This window comes from Physeter macrocephalus, chromosome 8, assembly GCF_002837175.3.
Source record: "Physeter macrocephalus isolate SW-GA chromosome 8, ASM283717v5, whole genome shotgun sequence".
Lineage (NCBI taxonomy): Eukaryota > Metazoa > Chordata > Mammalia > Artiodactyla > Physeteridae > Physeter > Physeter macrocephalus.
In genome coordinates, this window is record NC_041221.1 from 134,782,672 (window position 1) to 134,797,158 (window position 14,487).

At 41.1% G+C, this 14,487-nt stretch overlaps 1 protein-coding gene across 1 annotated transcript in view; it reads left to right on the top strand.

Moving 5' to 3' along the window:
* Positions 1–14,487, top strand: part of KDM3B (lysine demethylase 3B) — a 67,410-nt gene that overhangs the window by 19,614 nt on the left and 33,309 nt on the right. Inside the window, exons 4-8 of the mRNA XM_028493443.2 lie at positions 1,271–1,376; positions 2,949–3,073; positions 5,166–5,240; positions 7,953–8,552; positions 12,707–13,943. Of these exons, the coding sequence (XP_028349244.1) occupies positions 1,271–1,376; positions 2,949–3,073; positions 5,166–5,240; positions 7,953–8,552; positions 12,707–13,943 (2,143 nt within the window). The remainder of the gene's footprint in view (positions 1–1,270; positions 1,377–2,948; positions 3,074–5,165; positions 5,241–7,952; positions 8,553–12,706; positions 13,944–14,487) is intronic.

Consider the following 14,487-nt stretch of genomic DNA (forward strand, 5'->3'; position numbering starts at 1 on the left):
CCTCTGTTGTGGCCTCTCCCGTTGCGGAGCACAGGCTCCTGACGCGCAGGCCCAGCGGCCATGGCTCACGGGCCCAGCCGCTCCGCGGCATCTGGGATCCTCCCGGACCGGGGCGCGAACCCGGTTCCCGGGTATCGGCAGGCGGACGTGCAACCACTGCGCCACCAGGGAAGCCCTATCTTTTCTTTTTTTTTTTTTTTTTTTTTTTTTTTTTGTGGTATGCGGGCCTCCCTCCGCTGCGGCCTCTCCCGTTGCAGAGCACAGGCTCCGGACACGCAGGCCCAGCGGCCATGGCTCACCACCAGGGAAGCCCCTCATTTTTGATATCTTATGTTACTAATACTTATAACATCTAGTGTTTTGTATTATATAAGGCAGTCTTGATGTAGTGTACTGACAGATGATTCATCTTGTAAACAGACATCATAAACTTAGGGTATCAATAAATACAGGACTTACCTGGTGACGCAGTGGTTAAGAATCCACCTGCCAGTGCAGGGGACACGGGTTCGATCCCTGATCCAGGAAGATCCCACATGCCGCAGAGCATCTAAGCCCGTGCGCCACAAGTACTGAGCCTGCACTCTAGAGCCTGCGAGCCACAACTACTGAAGCCCGCACGCCTTGAGCCGGTGCTCTGCAACAAGAGAAGCCACTGCAATGAGAAGCCCACGCACACCATCAAAGAGTAGCCCCCGCTCACCACCACTAGAGAAAGCCCGCGTGCAGCAACAAAAGACCCAATGCAGCCAAAAATAGATAAATAAATAAATAAATTTAAAAAGAAAAGAAAACACAAAGGCAAACCACAAACTGGTAGAACCAATAAACGTCGGGAAAATATTTTTTTAAAAAAAGTTATATGCAGATTTTTGACTGCATGGGGTGGGAAAGCAGTTGGTGTCCCTAACCCCTGCCACCTTGTTCAATGGGGATATAATATTTCCTAAACCTAAATGATCCTAGCATCCTTAACTTTTTTTGGTGGCGGGGGGGGCACGCCACTTGGCTTGTGGGATTTTTGTTCCCTAACTGGGGATCAAACCTGGGCCCTTGGCAGTGAGAGCTTGGAGTCCTAACCACTGGACCACCAGGGAATTCCCCTAGCATCCTTAACTTTTGTGGAGCATCTAGTGAGACTAGGTTTCTATGGAACATTCTCTGGCAAGTGCTGATGTAGAGCTCCTCAGGGGTATAATTTTTCTCTTCTGGTTAGATATTATTGGTACTTACTTCAATATTCCGTTTTTTCTTCTTTTATCTTTATCAGATGGGAACAGATAGCCAAAACCAGATTCTTTTGGAACATGCTGCTCTGAGAGAAACAGTTAATGCTTTGATCAGTGACCAAAAGCTGCAAGAGATATTTAGCCGAGGTAAGAACAGGTGGTCCTCTGTCCCTGAATTCTGAATCAGGTGTATGGTCAGTGTTGAAAGTGATAGAATGGGGGGGACACCATCCAACTCAACATTTGTGCTTGTCTTCTTTTTGTGGGTCATGTCAAGAGTAACTCCAGTTAGCTGGATCTCTAGAATAGATTGGAAAAATAGGCTCTCACTCAGACCACTGTTTCCTTTTTGTATTATATTTTGTAATATGCAATTTTGTCTTTCTTTTTTTCATTTCTTAAACATTTATTAAGTACTAACCTTGTACTAGACACAGTGTTAAGGTACTGAGGATATAACCATGAACTAGAAAGCCTCTGCCCTTGTTGAGCATACTGTCTATAAGGTATGCTCTAAAGACTGTTAACAACCACAAATAACAACTTAGAATGTAAGGTATGTTCATAAAGGAAGGTGTCCACAGACTCATTCACATTAACAGCATGTAAATTTTTAAGAATGAAAACAAAAAAGAATTACTAGCTTTTATTAGCTTTTTCAGTTCACATACAGATTTTGCCCAAGATTCTACACAAAAGGTAGACTGTTGCCTCATTTATCCTTCCCTTCATGTTGTACATCTACTCTATGTCCTTTCTGACCCTCGTGATAATCATGCTTTTCAGTGAAATAGGATCCTTGGTTCTCTTTTGTCAAACTAAATCTAAATAGGTAAAGGTAAGAAAACTTGCCCCTTTGGGAAAGGAAAGTATCAGGGTAAAATGATGTTTAATAATCAAGGAAAGGTATGGAAGAGGAAAGAATGTGAGGAAAAATAGCAGAGGGAAAAAAATCAAGTGGACAGAATGAGAGGTAGAGATGTTTATGAGTATGTATAGAAAAATTAAGCTTAATTATAGCTCTGAAAGATAATTTAAAATAAGCAGTGATTTAGCTATATAGTCTCAAATGTATAAGATATGTAGGAGAGAGAAACTGTCCTTGGAGGGCCAGCTGAAATTGCAGGGTAACATTACCTGCTGATAAAGTAATATCTTTGAAACTCTGTGTTCCTAGGAAGACAGGTGCTATATTTGTTCAGACTATTATTAGTGCAGAGGCTGGAGACCTCATAAATTGAACTCTCCACCTACTGTAATGAAAGTCAGACAGCACAGTGTAAATGGTTATATATCATTCCTATGGTAACATAACAAAATAGTACATTCAACTTACTCGCCTCCCACTTTTTTAATGTATATGTCAGATAGATCTGAGTAGATTTTCACATTACCTATAGTTTTTGATTTGTAAGTTTCCTTTCTCTTCCCTGTATTACTTTCTAGAATTGGAAGATTGAGATAAGGTAGAATCAGAGGCCTGGGACATTCTAAGAAATCTCCAGATAAACAGAATTTACAAAAGTCTCTGGGAAAAACTATGTTTTGTTTTTAAATTGCTGTGTATGGTAAATCTGAAATTGCTCATTTATTCAACTCCATACAAGAGGATTAAAAGTGCCAAGTATTTACACTATATAATTTTCTTTCTGATTTTAGAAACAATCATGAAATACAGCTTAGCCAAAAATATTTAATACTGACTGATCTCTCCTTTAGGTCCCTACAGTGTTCAAGGTCACAGGGTCAAAGTATACCAGCCAGAGGGAGAAGAAAGTTGGCTCTGTGGTGTTGTAAGCCATCAAGACTCCATCACCCGTCTTATGGAGGTGTCTGTAACTGAGGTGAGGCTGTGTGTTATTTTGTCTGAGGTTCATCCACCCCCTTACCCAGGGTGGTGTAGGAAAAGGGAGCACTTCATTACATGTAAGAAGACTTGGGTTCCATCTCTGGCTTTGTCACTGTTTTTTTTTTTTAATTTATTTTTGGCTGCGTTGGGTCTTTGTTGCTGCACACGGGCTTTCTCTAGTTGCAGTGAGCGGGGGCTACTCTTCGTTGCAGTATGTGAGCTTCCCATTGCTGTGGCTTCTCTCGTTGCGGGGCATGGGCTCTAGGCGTGCAGGCTTCAGTAGTTGTGGCACTCAGGCTCAGCAGTTGTGGCTCGCAGGCTCTAGCGCGCAGACTCAGTAGTTGTGGCACACGGGCTTACTGGCTCCGTGGCACATGGGATCTTCCTGGACCAGGGATCGAGCGCATGCCAATCCAGACATTGGCAGGAGGATTCTTAACCACTGCGCCACCGGAGAAGTCCCCCGGTTTTATCACTTATTGATTCTATCACCTTGAGAAAGGCTGTTCAACTTAAGATCTTAACCTAAGTGTTCTCATTTGTAAATTAGAGTTAATTAGGTAACCACCCCCTGACCTCACAGCATATGTTTTGGGAACTAAGATGATGTATTTGAAAGTGCTTTGAAATCTATGAAAGGGTATACAAATATGAAGTGGTATTATCATTATTTTATCATATTCAGAAAGTTTAGTATTTAAAAATATAATCAATTAGCATTTGCTTCTATAATACTTATGCCACTCCCCCTTAGATGCTGAAAAAATGAATTGTTTCTGAAGCAATAAATAGAAAAAAACATAGCATCTAGAGCTACCTGGAGAATTGTCTATCAAAACAACAAGAATATTTGGGGACTTCCCTGATGGTGCAGTGGTTAAGACTGCTTCCACTGCAGGGGGTGCAGGTTTGATCCCTGGTTGGGGAACTGAGATCCCACATACTGTACAGTGCAGCCAAAAACAAAAACAATAGCAGAGTATTTTGAGGCAAACACGTATGTATTTATGATATCTTTGGATTGGTTTCAGACTTGCCCTCGGCAGTCACATGTAATGTAAACATAAATGATTTTAGTTATTTCTTTATTGAATTTTATTTATTAAATTATTCAATCCTCATTTACAAATTTCAAATGATACACACATATATAAAATAGATATTGAAAGCCATCCCTTCCCCTAGGCAAATGTTACTCCCCACAATGGTAATCACCATTAACAGTTTGGTGTATATTCCGTATGCTTCCAAATATCTTCTCTGTGTGTGTGTATGACATTTATATATTGTCTATTTAGGAAATAACTATATAAATCATACTCTATTAACAAATGGGATCATATACATATAGTTCTTTGATTTACCTTTTTTACTTAATTTTAAATTGTCAACATCTTTGTGTGTAAATATAGAAATCTATCAATACTTCGTCCTTTTAAAATAGATGCATACTATTCACTGAATGGATGTATCATAACTAATTTAATTTAAAATTGATGGACATTTAAATCATTTGTATTATTTTCACTAATATGAATAATGATGCAGTGAATATCCGTGGGCATATATCATTGTACACTGTTTCACATTATTTATTGGAATAAATTCCTAAGTGTGTAATTGCTAGGTCAAAGAATATGCACATTAAATCTGACGATGTCTGTCAAATTGGCCCCTCCCAAAACCTTTTGTTTTTTAATAGTAGAGTGGTGCTTATAATGATTACTGGTTCTGAAGGGTTTTTGTTTTTTTTAATTTCAGAACAGGAAGGTTTTAGAGATGCAGAATTTGAAATTAATATCCCTAAAAGGGACACTTGGGCATTGAATGCAATTTTTTCATTCATTCGTTTAACAAATATTTGAGTGATTACCATATTCTAGACCTTGTTTCAGATGTTGTTATTCTGGCAGTGAATGAAATAGTAGAGATCCCTGTTCATGGAGCTTTCATTCTAGCAGGGGAGTAGAAACAAATAGAGATAATTACATAGATTAGAAAAATACATAATTATGTCTTTGGTGGACAAGGCATTAAATCTTTTTCTTCCTTTTTTCATATTTTCTTCTATCCCGCTCCTACTACAGAGTGGTGAGATCAAGTCCGTAGATCCCAGACTGATCCATGTGATGCTGGTGGATAATTCAACGCCTCAGAGCGAGGTACAGTAATGAACTGAGTCTCTGAGCAGACTCATGAGCTTGCGTTATCTTGTTACATAGACGTCCTTATGTGTGTGTTATCCATGGATGCCCTTTGGGTTTCATCTCTGACCACTGTACATTTCTTGCTCTCTCCACGGTCTTGTCCAGTTAAGGGAGGATTATCTCAAGAAAGAGACCTAGTCTGAGCAAACCTTTTTCATCATGGCTATGTTGCCTAGCTGTTTAAAAATCCATGGCCTATTTTTTTCTTACATTTTTTCAGGACAGGTATATTTGATAGATACAGTAGACAAAGCGGTAATAAGCAGTAGAAATATTCATGACCTACCCAGTATTAAGAAATGGAGGAGAAGCTACATCCTCTTTTTCTTTCCATTAGGTGGTAGTGAGCTCCAAGGAAATCTGAAATTCCATATCCCAAGAAGAGTCAAATCAAACTGGTGTGTAGTTCAGTGCTCAGCACACAGTGGATTACTCCATAATTACTGTGAATCAGGCCAACTCTTGGTTCATTCAGAATTATCATAACCCATAAAAAGATACATTATGTATCAGTGCCTGAACCAATCAAGGAATCCTGTATGAATTTCCTTCAGTAGGACATTGACTTGGACAGCCATCTGTCCATATATTCCTCATAGTCTTTTAGCACCTGCGTAGTATTGCTCTCTTGGCTACTCCTGCTGAGTATACAGTTCTTCCTCATCTTCTTTATCCAGTCATTTTTGGCTTGATAAAACAAGATTAGGGTAGGAAAAGAAGAATCAGGGTTAAATTTAATAGTTCTTTACTACATATTATATTATTACAAATAGGATAAGTCTCTTGACTGTGTTTAGGTGGCTGAAAAACACTTGTTATTTTGATGCTATATTGGGTCCTTCTTTTATTTCCTTCCTTATTTCATTCATTCTTTAAGCACCTATTATATGTCAGGTACTGTTTAGCTGCCCAGATATAGCTAGAGAGTACTGGTCTCAGTGTCCTAGTCTTTCTACTCACATGTGAGTAGCTCACCGTAAGTAGGGCATACATGTAGATTGTTGATCAGGGAGATTGCTCTTAGCCAGGCTCTGTAAGTTGGCCGAATGAGTTAAAGGTGAGATCTGTGGTTTTCAGCAACAGATGTTGATTCTTCCCTTTTCAGCTTTGCCACGATATGACTATCTTCTTAGCTAGCAAAGTACAATTATTGACAGTTCTGCCAAGTTTTACAGTAACCCTTCTTAGAGATCCATGGTTACCTCATCTCCTTGAAAGAGTGAGCAAGAAAGAAAGGAGAGATTTCACTGATTGTACTTCCATACTTCACAGCACTGAAAACTGGGTGATGATAGAGGTTGAAGAAAGGGTAAAAAGATTTTAAAATGATCAAATGAAAGCAATTCTTAACAAACAGAAACAGTTCTTGAACGAAAGATTTAGAAACTTAGATTAATATTACCAAAAGCATGGGAGAAACAAATGAATCTTGAGCTTTGTTTAAGGTTTGTAGAAGGAAATTAAGGGAGAAAAGACAGAAATGAAGGCAGCAAAAGAAAAAAGAAAAAAAAAACAACTAGCACTGGCAAGAAGAAATGTAAAATTTGAAAAAATTTCAGTTATAACAGCTATAATAATGAGTACAACAAAGATAGATCTGCACAAAGAATCTATAAGTATTCAAGGGCAGTAAGACTAGAGTAATCAAGTTAGTAAATAATAATGGCCAAATAACTATGTCTCTAGCTTATTGCCACTCCAACATGTTATCTGAATAAAACTATCTGAAAGTTAGCTAAATGAAGCTAAAATGAAAACCTGCTTCATGATGGGATACCAATCTAAGACTGTTCCAGATATAAGTTGATTGAGAGAATGTTAGCTGTGTCCCAAGCCCCTGTCCTCTTGTCCTTCTCAGGGAAAGAGTTTTTATTCAGAGATAGGAATTGCCCCCTTTTAATTCTGTGTCTTTTAAGGTTGTCTGACCTCTCAAATAAGGCACAAATAAGATTTCATGTGATTGGCTAAAATTACTGGAAGAGCTAAGAGATTTGGTTGTTTGGTTATGGTAGCCCGCCTTTTTAGCTTTCCCCTGTCTAATGCTTTGAAATAAGCTCTGGAGATTGTTTGTGTCTTTATAGTGTCCATAAGAGCAATTCAGACTTGTTTCTGTTGGGCTCACTTTTGCTCTGGTCACAGACTCATAAATGTTGGTTTTCCTGTTGTTAAGTTGTCACCAGTTTTTAGTGACTTCTGGATAGAAGAGATTTTATTTTTCAATACTTGAAATGCCAGTTTCTGTCAAACAAGGAGATAAATATAAAATAAAGCATTTATTTTATAGCTAGCTCTAGCAGTCTATTTTGTAAAAGAGCTCTAGCTCTAGCAGCCTAGCTCTAGCAGTCTATTTTGTAAAAGAAATTCTACAAATTTTTAAAATCCTAAAAAAAGTCCAGTTGAGGAAGTAGTGCATTTTATTTAAGGGAAGGTTTGCCAAGTGAGTTAACTTCTTAGTAACCATTATCTTGAATATGTGTGCATAAATTGAATCACAGGAAGACTGGAGCTTTTTAACAAAAGGGGATGTCTTAGAGCTGGCATTGGAATTTGGCAATCTGTACCTGCTTTGATTGTCTGCTTCTAGAGATGGGAAAGAGCTAATGGTTTATGGTTTTCACAGGATGGAAGGTCCCTTGTAATAAATCTTTTTTGAATTTTGTTTTGTAGGGGGGTACGTTAAAAGCAGTAAAATCTTCCAAAGGAAAGAAGAAGAGAGAGAGCATAGAGGGGAAAGATGGCCGGAGGAGGAAAAGTGCTTCGGACTCTGGGTGTGACCCTGCATCAAAGAAATTAAAAGGAGACAGGGGTGAAGTAGACAGTAATGGGAGCGATGGAGGTGAGGCAAGCCGAGGGCCCTGGAAAGGAGGGAATGCCAGTGGAGAGCCAGGGCTGGATCAGAGAGCCAAGCAGCCACCGACTACATTTGTCCCCCAGATTAACCGCAACATTCGCTTTGCCACTTACACCAAAGAAAACGGCAGGACTCTGGTGGTGCAGGATGAGCCCATAGGTGGGGACACACCTGTACCTTTCACTCCATATTCTACAGCCACAGGTCAGACACCTTTGGCCCCAGAGGTGGGTGGAGCCGAAAATAAAGAGGCAGGAAAAACACTGGAACAAGTTGGCCAGGGTATGGTGGCTTCAGCAGCTGTGGTCACTACCGCCAGCTCCACCCCAACCACGGTGAGGATCTCAGACACTGGCCTTGCAGCAGGGACTGGGCCGGAAAAACAGAAAGGCAGCTGGTCGCAGGCCCCAGGAGAGGTGAGTTGTTTCAGGGGCAGATTTGCAAGATTTGGGTTCACTCTTTCACCCTACTTTGTTCTTAACACATTAAAAAAAGCATCTCAAATGCCACAGGGAAGGAGTATTTCTGAGATGTGCTTAAATTGTATTCTGTGGATAGTCTTTGCTGCTCGTTGGGCAAATGCATATATCTTTAAAACTTTATCAGCTCTTAAAAGTCACCTGAACAATTGGGCTAATCAAAAACTGATTATACAACCCAATTTAATGAGTTGTTAAAATAGATCTAATGGGGAATCTTTTTAATTCAGTTATCTGTTTAGTTCATGTAGTGGTTGAGCCTCAACCAGGCCTATGAGAGGCAAGGTTAATGAATTATAGTGTTGGCAGCAGTGAACACTGTAATTAAGGCTATGTGAAAGCTACCATTACCAACCCCTGTTTTCAGTTCATCATTTTATATATTTTCCTTTGAGGCTGGGCTGCTTTCTTTGATTTGATATGACCATGGAAGGTTGGTTTTTTCTTTCCTCTAAGTTAATCTTTTAAGTCTTACCTGGAAATTTTGATGGAATTATTTCATCATTTCATATATTTTCCTTTGAGGCTGGGCTGCTTTCTATGATTTGATATGACCATAGAAGGTTGGGGTTTTTTTTCCCCTAAATTAATCTTGTAAGCCTTACCTGGAAATTTTGATGGAATTAATCACAGTAGTATCCAGTTTACTATGTTCTTTATCTTACATGCATGTATTGTTGCTGAAAAGGAACTTTTGTTAAATACAAGTTAACATCAAGTTGGCTCCTCAGTCAAATTTGAAACAGTGTCAAAATCAGTTCTTATAGTCTTTTGGTTCTTATTTTGGTCACCAAAGTATGATTTATGATGCTAGTCATATTTTTTTCAAACTGGCTGTTAACTCAAGCTGGAATATGAAATACAAATAAAATACTAAATGATTTTTTTAAATTTATGTATAGGAAACTACTGTGTGCTAAGTACTGTATATTATAAACAAAGAATTGAAATCCTGTTTGACGGAGCTCACATCCTAAAATGGAATCATTTTATAACAGTGTATAACAGTGCCATATAAAACATGGCATATACATTTCATCTGACTTCTTCCCCTCCCTAGCAAATGCAGTTTGTTAATCTCTAGTGTGCAGGGTTGGGGAGGGAGGTGAAGTGCCCAGGCAGAAGAGAAGGCCTGTAAATGCAAATTTCACACTCTTCATGGTTTGTTCTCTGTTAGTTTACCAGCATTCCCGAGAGCGCTAGGTGGGGATCTTATGTGGATTTCCAGTATGTGTAAGTCATCATATTGCCCAAATTGATTAAAATCAAATCCATGTCAAAGGCAGAGTAGATGTAAATGGGGATTACAAAATAGACCAAATACTACACTCTGCAAGAAGAGGTCCACTGAATGCTGTTGTTCTTGGAGTAGCAAAGCTGAATAAATGAAATGTGGATCAAAGGGCATTTTCCAGACAGGTCTGAGAAATTTCTGTGACTGTATCTGTAACTTTGCTAATGTGTTAGCTTAGGTATTCTCTTGGAATATGATTTCAAAGTACAGAAATGGATGTTTCCATCATGAAATAGGGACACAGCCCCCCAGGAAACTTCTTGCCCTAAAAAGTGTGTTGAAATCAGTTTGTCATCACTTTCTTATAAGAAGAGGATTTGAAATTTAATCATTTGAAGAAAATGAAAGACCATCCAAATTATTTTTCATTCATGTGTGTATTTATTTATTTATTATTATTATTATTTTTTGCGGTACGCGGGCCTCCCACTGTTGTGGCCTCTCCCATTGCAGAGCACAGGCTCCGGACGCGCAGGCTCAGCGGCCATGGCTCACAGGCCCAGCCGCTCCACGGCATGTGGGATCTTCCCGGACCGGGACACGGGTTCGTGTCCCCTGCATCGGCAGGCGGACTCTCAACCACTGCGCCACCAGGGAAGCCCCAATGGAGCACCAGGGAAGCCCGTGTGTATTTATTTTTAAAGAGTAACTTTAGGGCTTCCCTGGTGGCGCAGTGGTTGAGAGTCCGCCTGCCGATGCAGGGGACACGGGTTCGAGCCCCGGTCCGGGAAGATCCCACATGCCGCGGAGCAACTGGGCCCGTGAACCACAACTACTGAGCCTGCGTGTCTGGAGCCTGTGCTCCGCAACAAGAGGCCGAGATAGTGAGAGGCCCACGCACCGCAATGAAGAGTGGCCCCCGCTCACCGCAACTGGAGAAAGCCCTTGCACAGAAATGAAGACCCAACACAGCCAAAAATAAATAAATAAATTTATTTATTTTTTTAAAAGAGTAACTTTAGTAGTGAAACCTGAGATCCTTATGCATATTTCTTGCAGTCATGCAGGTGTCAAGGCTCCTTACCAAATTCTGGCGGTGAAACAATAGCATAGCATCAGTGCTGTGTCTGTCTATTCTCTTCTTTTTATTTGGAGGAGTTTAAGTCTGGTTGCTGGTTAGTGGGAAGGAAAAGAAGAATGTTTGACTGTTAAATGCACTGAAGCAGTCTGTGTAGCAGATGTCAGCTGGAGGCAAGCCACAGGTGGTCTGCCTGGTTCTCATGCCTCTTTGCCACCCCAAAGAAAGTCCTAATGTAGACTCCTCTTGCGTATTTAAAGAAAACCTTAAATAAATTGAAACTCCCCTCCCTTTTTTATAAATTTATTTATTTTATTTTATTTTTGGCTGCGTTGGGTCTTCGTTGCTGCTCGTGGGCTTTCTTTAGTTGTGGCGAGCGGGGGCTACTCTTGGTTGCGGTGCATGGGCTCTAGGCATGCAGGCTCAGTAGTTGTGGCTCGCAGACTCCAGAGCGCAGGCTCAGTAGTTGTGGCACACGGGCTTAGTTGCTCTGCGGCATGTGGGATCTTCCCGGACCAGGGCTCGAACCCATGTCCCTTGCATTGGCAGGCGGATTCTTAAACTGTGCCACCAGGGACGCCCCCCCTGCCTTTTTTAACAATACCCTTTCGTTTATCTGGCATAAATTTTTTTAAATTATGGTAAAGTAACACATAACATAAAATTTACCACTCACACCATTTGAAGTATACAGTACTGTGGCATTATACATTCACAGTGTTATGCAACCATCACCACTATCTAGTTAAAGAAATTTTCTTCTCCCCAAAAGAAACTCCATATCCATTAAGCAGTCATGGAATAATTTTTATTTCCAAGTATTACATAAGTGCTCGTACCTACCTATGGATATTTCTCTGTATTACGCACATATATGGGTGTGTAATATACCATATGAAAGTGATTCTAACCCTTCTTTATGTATACATCCTTCTTTATTCAAATGCAGAAGTTAGCATTTTTAAGGTATTAAAAAAAAGAAAGTTTTTTCATTCTCCAATTTGTTATGCTGAATACTTTTATTTCGTGGGTGTATCAGTGTCTACAGTTTTCCACTTTGGAGACGTGTTAGATTCTAATGATAACAGAAGGTTTCAGTAACTGGTGTGCCTTCTTTAATTTAGCACCTTTAGGTCTAACTTTAATTGAAACAGATAATTCAACTTTTAGGTTGACTTGGACCCATAAATAAATGGCCCAAATTCCAAAAGGGTCCATCTTGGTGAGTTTCAGACTAATAAAGAAAATACTTTTCCTTAATGTACAGTGGGCTTGTCATAGGGCTGAAGTCGCTTTTGTAAGATGGGCAATTTTCAATGGCTTAAATAAACCAAAACTTTAACCATAGCCCCTAAGGTCTTTGAGATAGATTAATATTACAGGGTCACTAGTAATATTTCACTGTATTTCAGAATAAAAGCTGATGTCCATTGGGGAGCCCTTTTCTTCAGTTCCTGGCGGAGTCTTCCTTTCTAAATAGATACTTAGAAGCCTACACAGCCTCCAAGTGCTCTGACAACCAGTTGGCTAACAACGAAGGGAATAGCAGGATATCATTCATCCTGCCATCTCTAGCTTACCTTGCTAAAGATCCCCTCTGTGCTGTCTGTGGCAGTTTTCTTCCCCAGTGAAATATAGGTATAAGAACAGTTTTCCTGGAATTGTAGGAGAGAAAAGTTGATTGACCCACAGGAAATGTTGGCCTAGGTCCAAGAAGATATCATAAGGTTGTCAAGAGAAGCCAGCGTCACTAACTCAGGCTATCTTCTCTCTTTTCAGAATTCAAGAAATTCTGTTCTGGCCTCTTCTGGATTTGGAGCATCTCTCCCGAGTTCATCACAAGCTTTGACTTTTGGAAGTGGAAGGAGCCAGTCCAATGGGGTTCTAGCCACAGAGAACAAACCTTTGGGCTTTTCTTTTGGCTGTAGCTCTGCACCAGAGTCTCAGAAAGACTCTGATCTCTCCAAAAACTTGTTTTTTCAATGCATGTCCCAAACTTTACCCACCAGTAACTACTTCACTACCGTTTCAGAGAGTTTGGCTGATGATTCCTCCAGTCGAGACTCATTCAAACAAAGCCTTGAGAGCCTATGTAAAGGAAGATCTGCTCTCGGAGCAGACACTAAATCAGGCTCTAAGGCTGGAAGCTCTGTGGATCGGAAAGTGCCTGCAGAGTCCATGCCCACCCTCACGCCAGCCTTCCCACGGAGCCTCCTAAATGCCCGCACCCCAGACAGTCATGAAAATCTATTTTTACAGCCCCCTAAACTGTCCCGAGAAGAGCCTCCTAACCCTTTCTTGGCATTTGTGGAGAAAGTTGAACATAGCCCTTTCAGCAGCTTTGCATCTCAGGCATCAGGTAGCTCTTCCTCTGCTACCACTGTCACCTCCAAGGCAGCACCCAGCTGGCCCGAGTCTCACTCCTCTACAGATTCAGCATCTTTAGCAAAGAAGAAAACCCTCTTCATCACAACTGACTCCTCCAAACTGGTGTCTGGAGTTCTGGGCTCAGCTCTTACCACTGGGGGGCCAAGCCTCTCTGCCATGGGGAATGGCCGGTCCAGTTCACCCACCAGCAGCCTCACCCAGCCCATTGAGATGCCTACTCTCTCCTCTAGCCCCACAGAGGAGAGACCAACTGTGGGGCCTGGGCAGCAGGACAATCCTCTCCTTAAAACCTTTAGTAACGTCTTTGGCAGGCACTCAGGCACCTTTCTGTCCTCCCCAGCAGATTTTTCACAGGAGAACAAAGCTCCTTTTGAAGCTGTGAAAAGGTTCTCACTGGATGAGCGAAGCTTGGCTTGCAGACAAGACTCGGACTCCAGTACCAATAGCGACCTGTCAGATTTGAGCGACTCTGAGGAGCAGCTGCAAGCCAAGACTGGCCTGAAGGGGATTCCAGAGCACCTGATGGGGAAGCTGGGCCCCAACGGGGAGCGCAGTGCTGAGCTGTTGCTGGGAAAAGGCAAAGGGAAGCAGGCCCCCAAGGGCCGGCCTCGGACTGCCCCCTTGAAAGGTGATTCTGCTGGGCTTATAGGTGGGCTTGGCTCTGGCACTAGCTTTAAATACTTGTTCTGCTCTTGGGCAGCAGAGGCCCTCTCTTTGATGAAAAGTTCTATAATCTCATAGAATTACATAGTCAAAAGGGCGCAGTAGGGGCCCCTCATCAGACCTTCTGGTTCAGGGCAGGATTGATCTATACCAGTACTGTAAGAGGGGTATCTGTCCTGTGTAATGATAATCCCAAAAAGTCTTGATAGTCTGTTATTTTCAGTTCAGGAAATCTTCTTGTGTATTTCTCTTGCCTTTGGCCCTTCCTCTTTTATTTACTTAGGCGAGTTACTCAGTACTAGTCTTCATTCTCACATCGCAGCGTTTAGTAGAGTTGATGAAGCAAAGAGAACCACTCCTCAGTTTGCTCCTCTCTGTCACATATATATGGTTTTAACACCTCTTCCAAAAGCCGTTAACTCCTGTGGAGTGAGGTTATGGTCCAAAATTGTATAAGGGCAAGTGTCTAAGAGAAAGTCTGATGGTAAAAATCGCCATTCTCGTTAGGA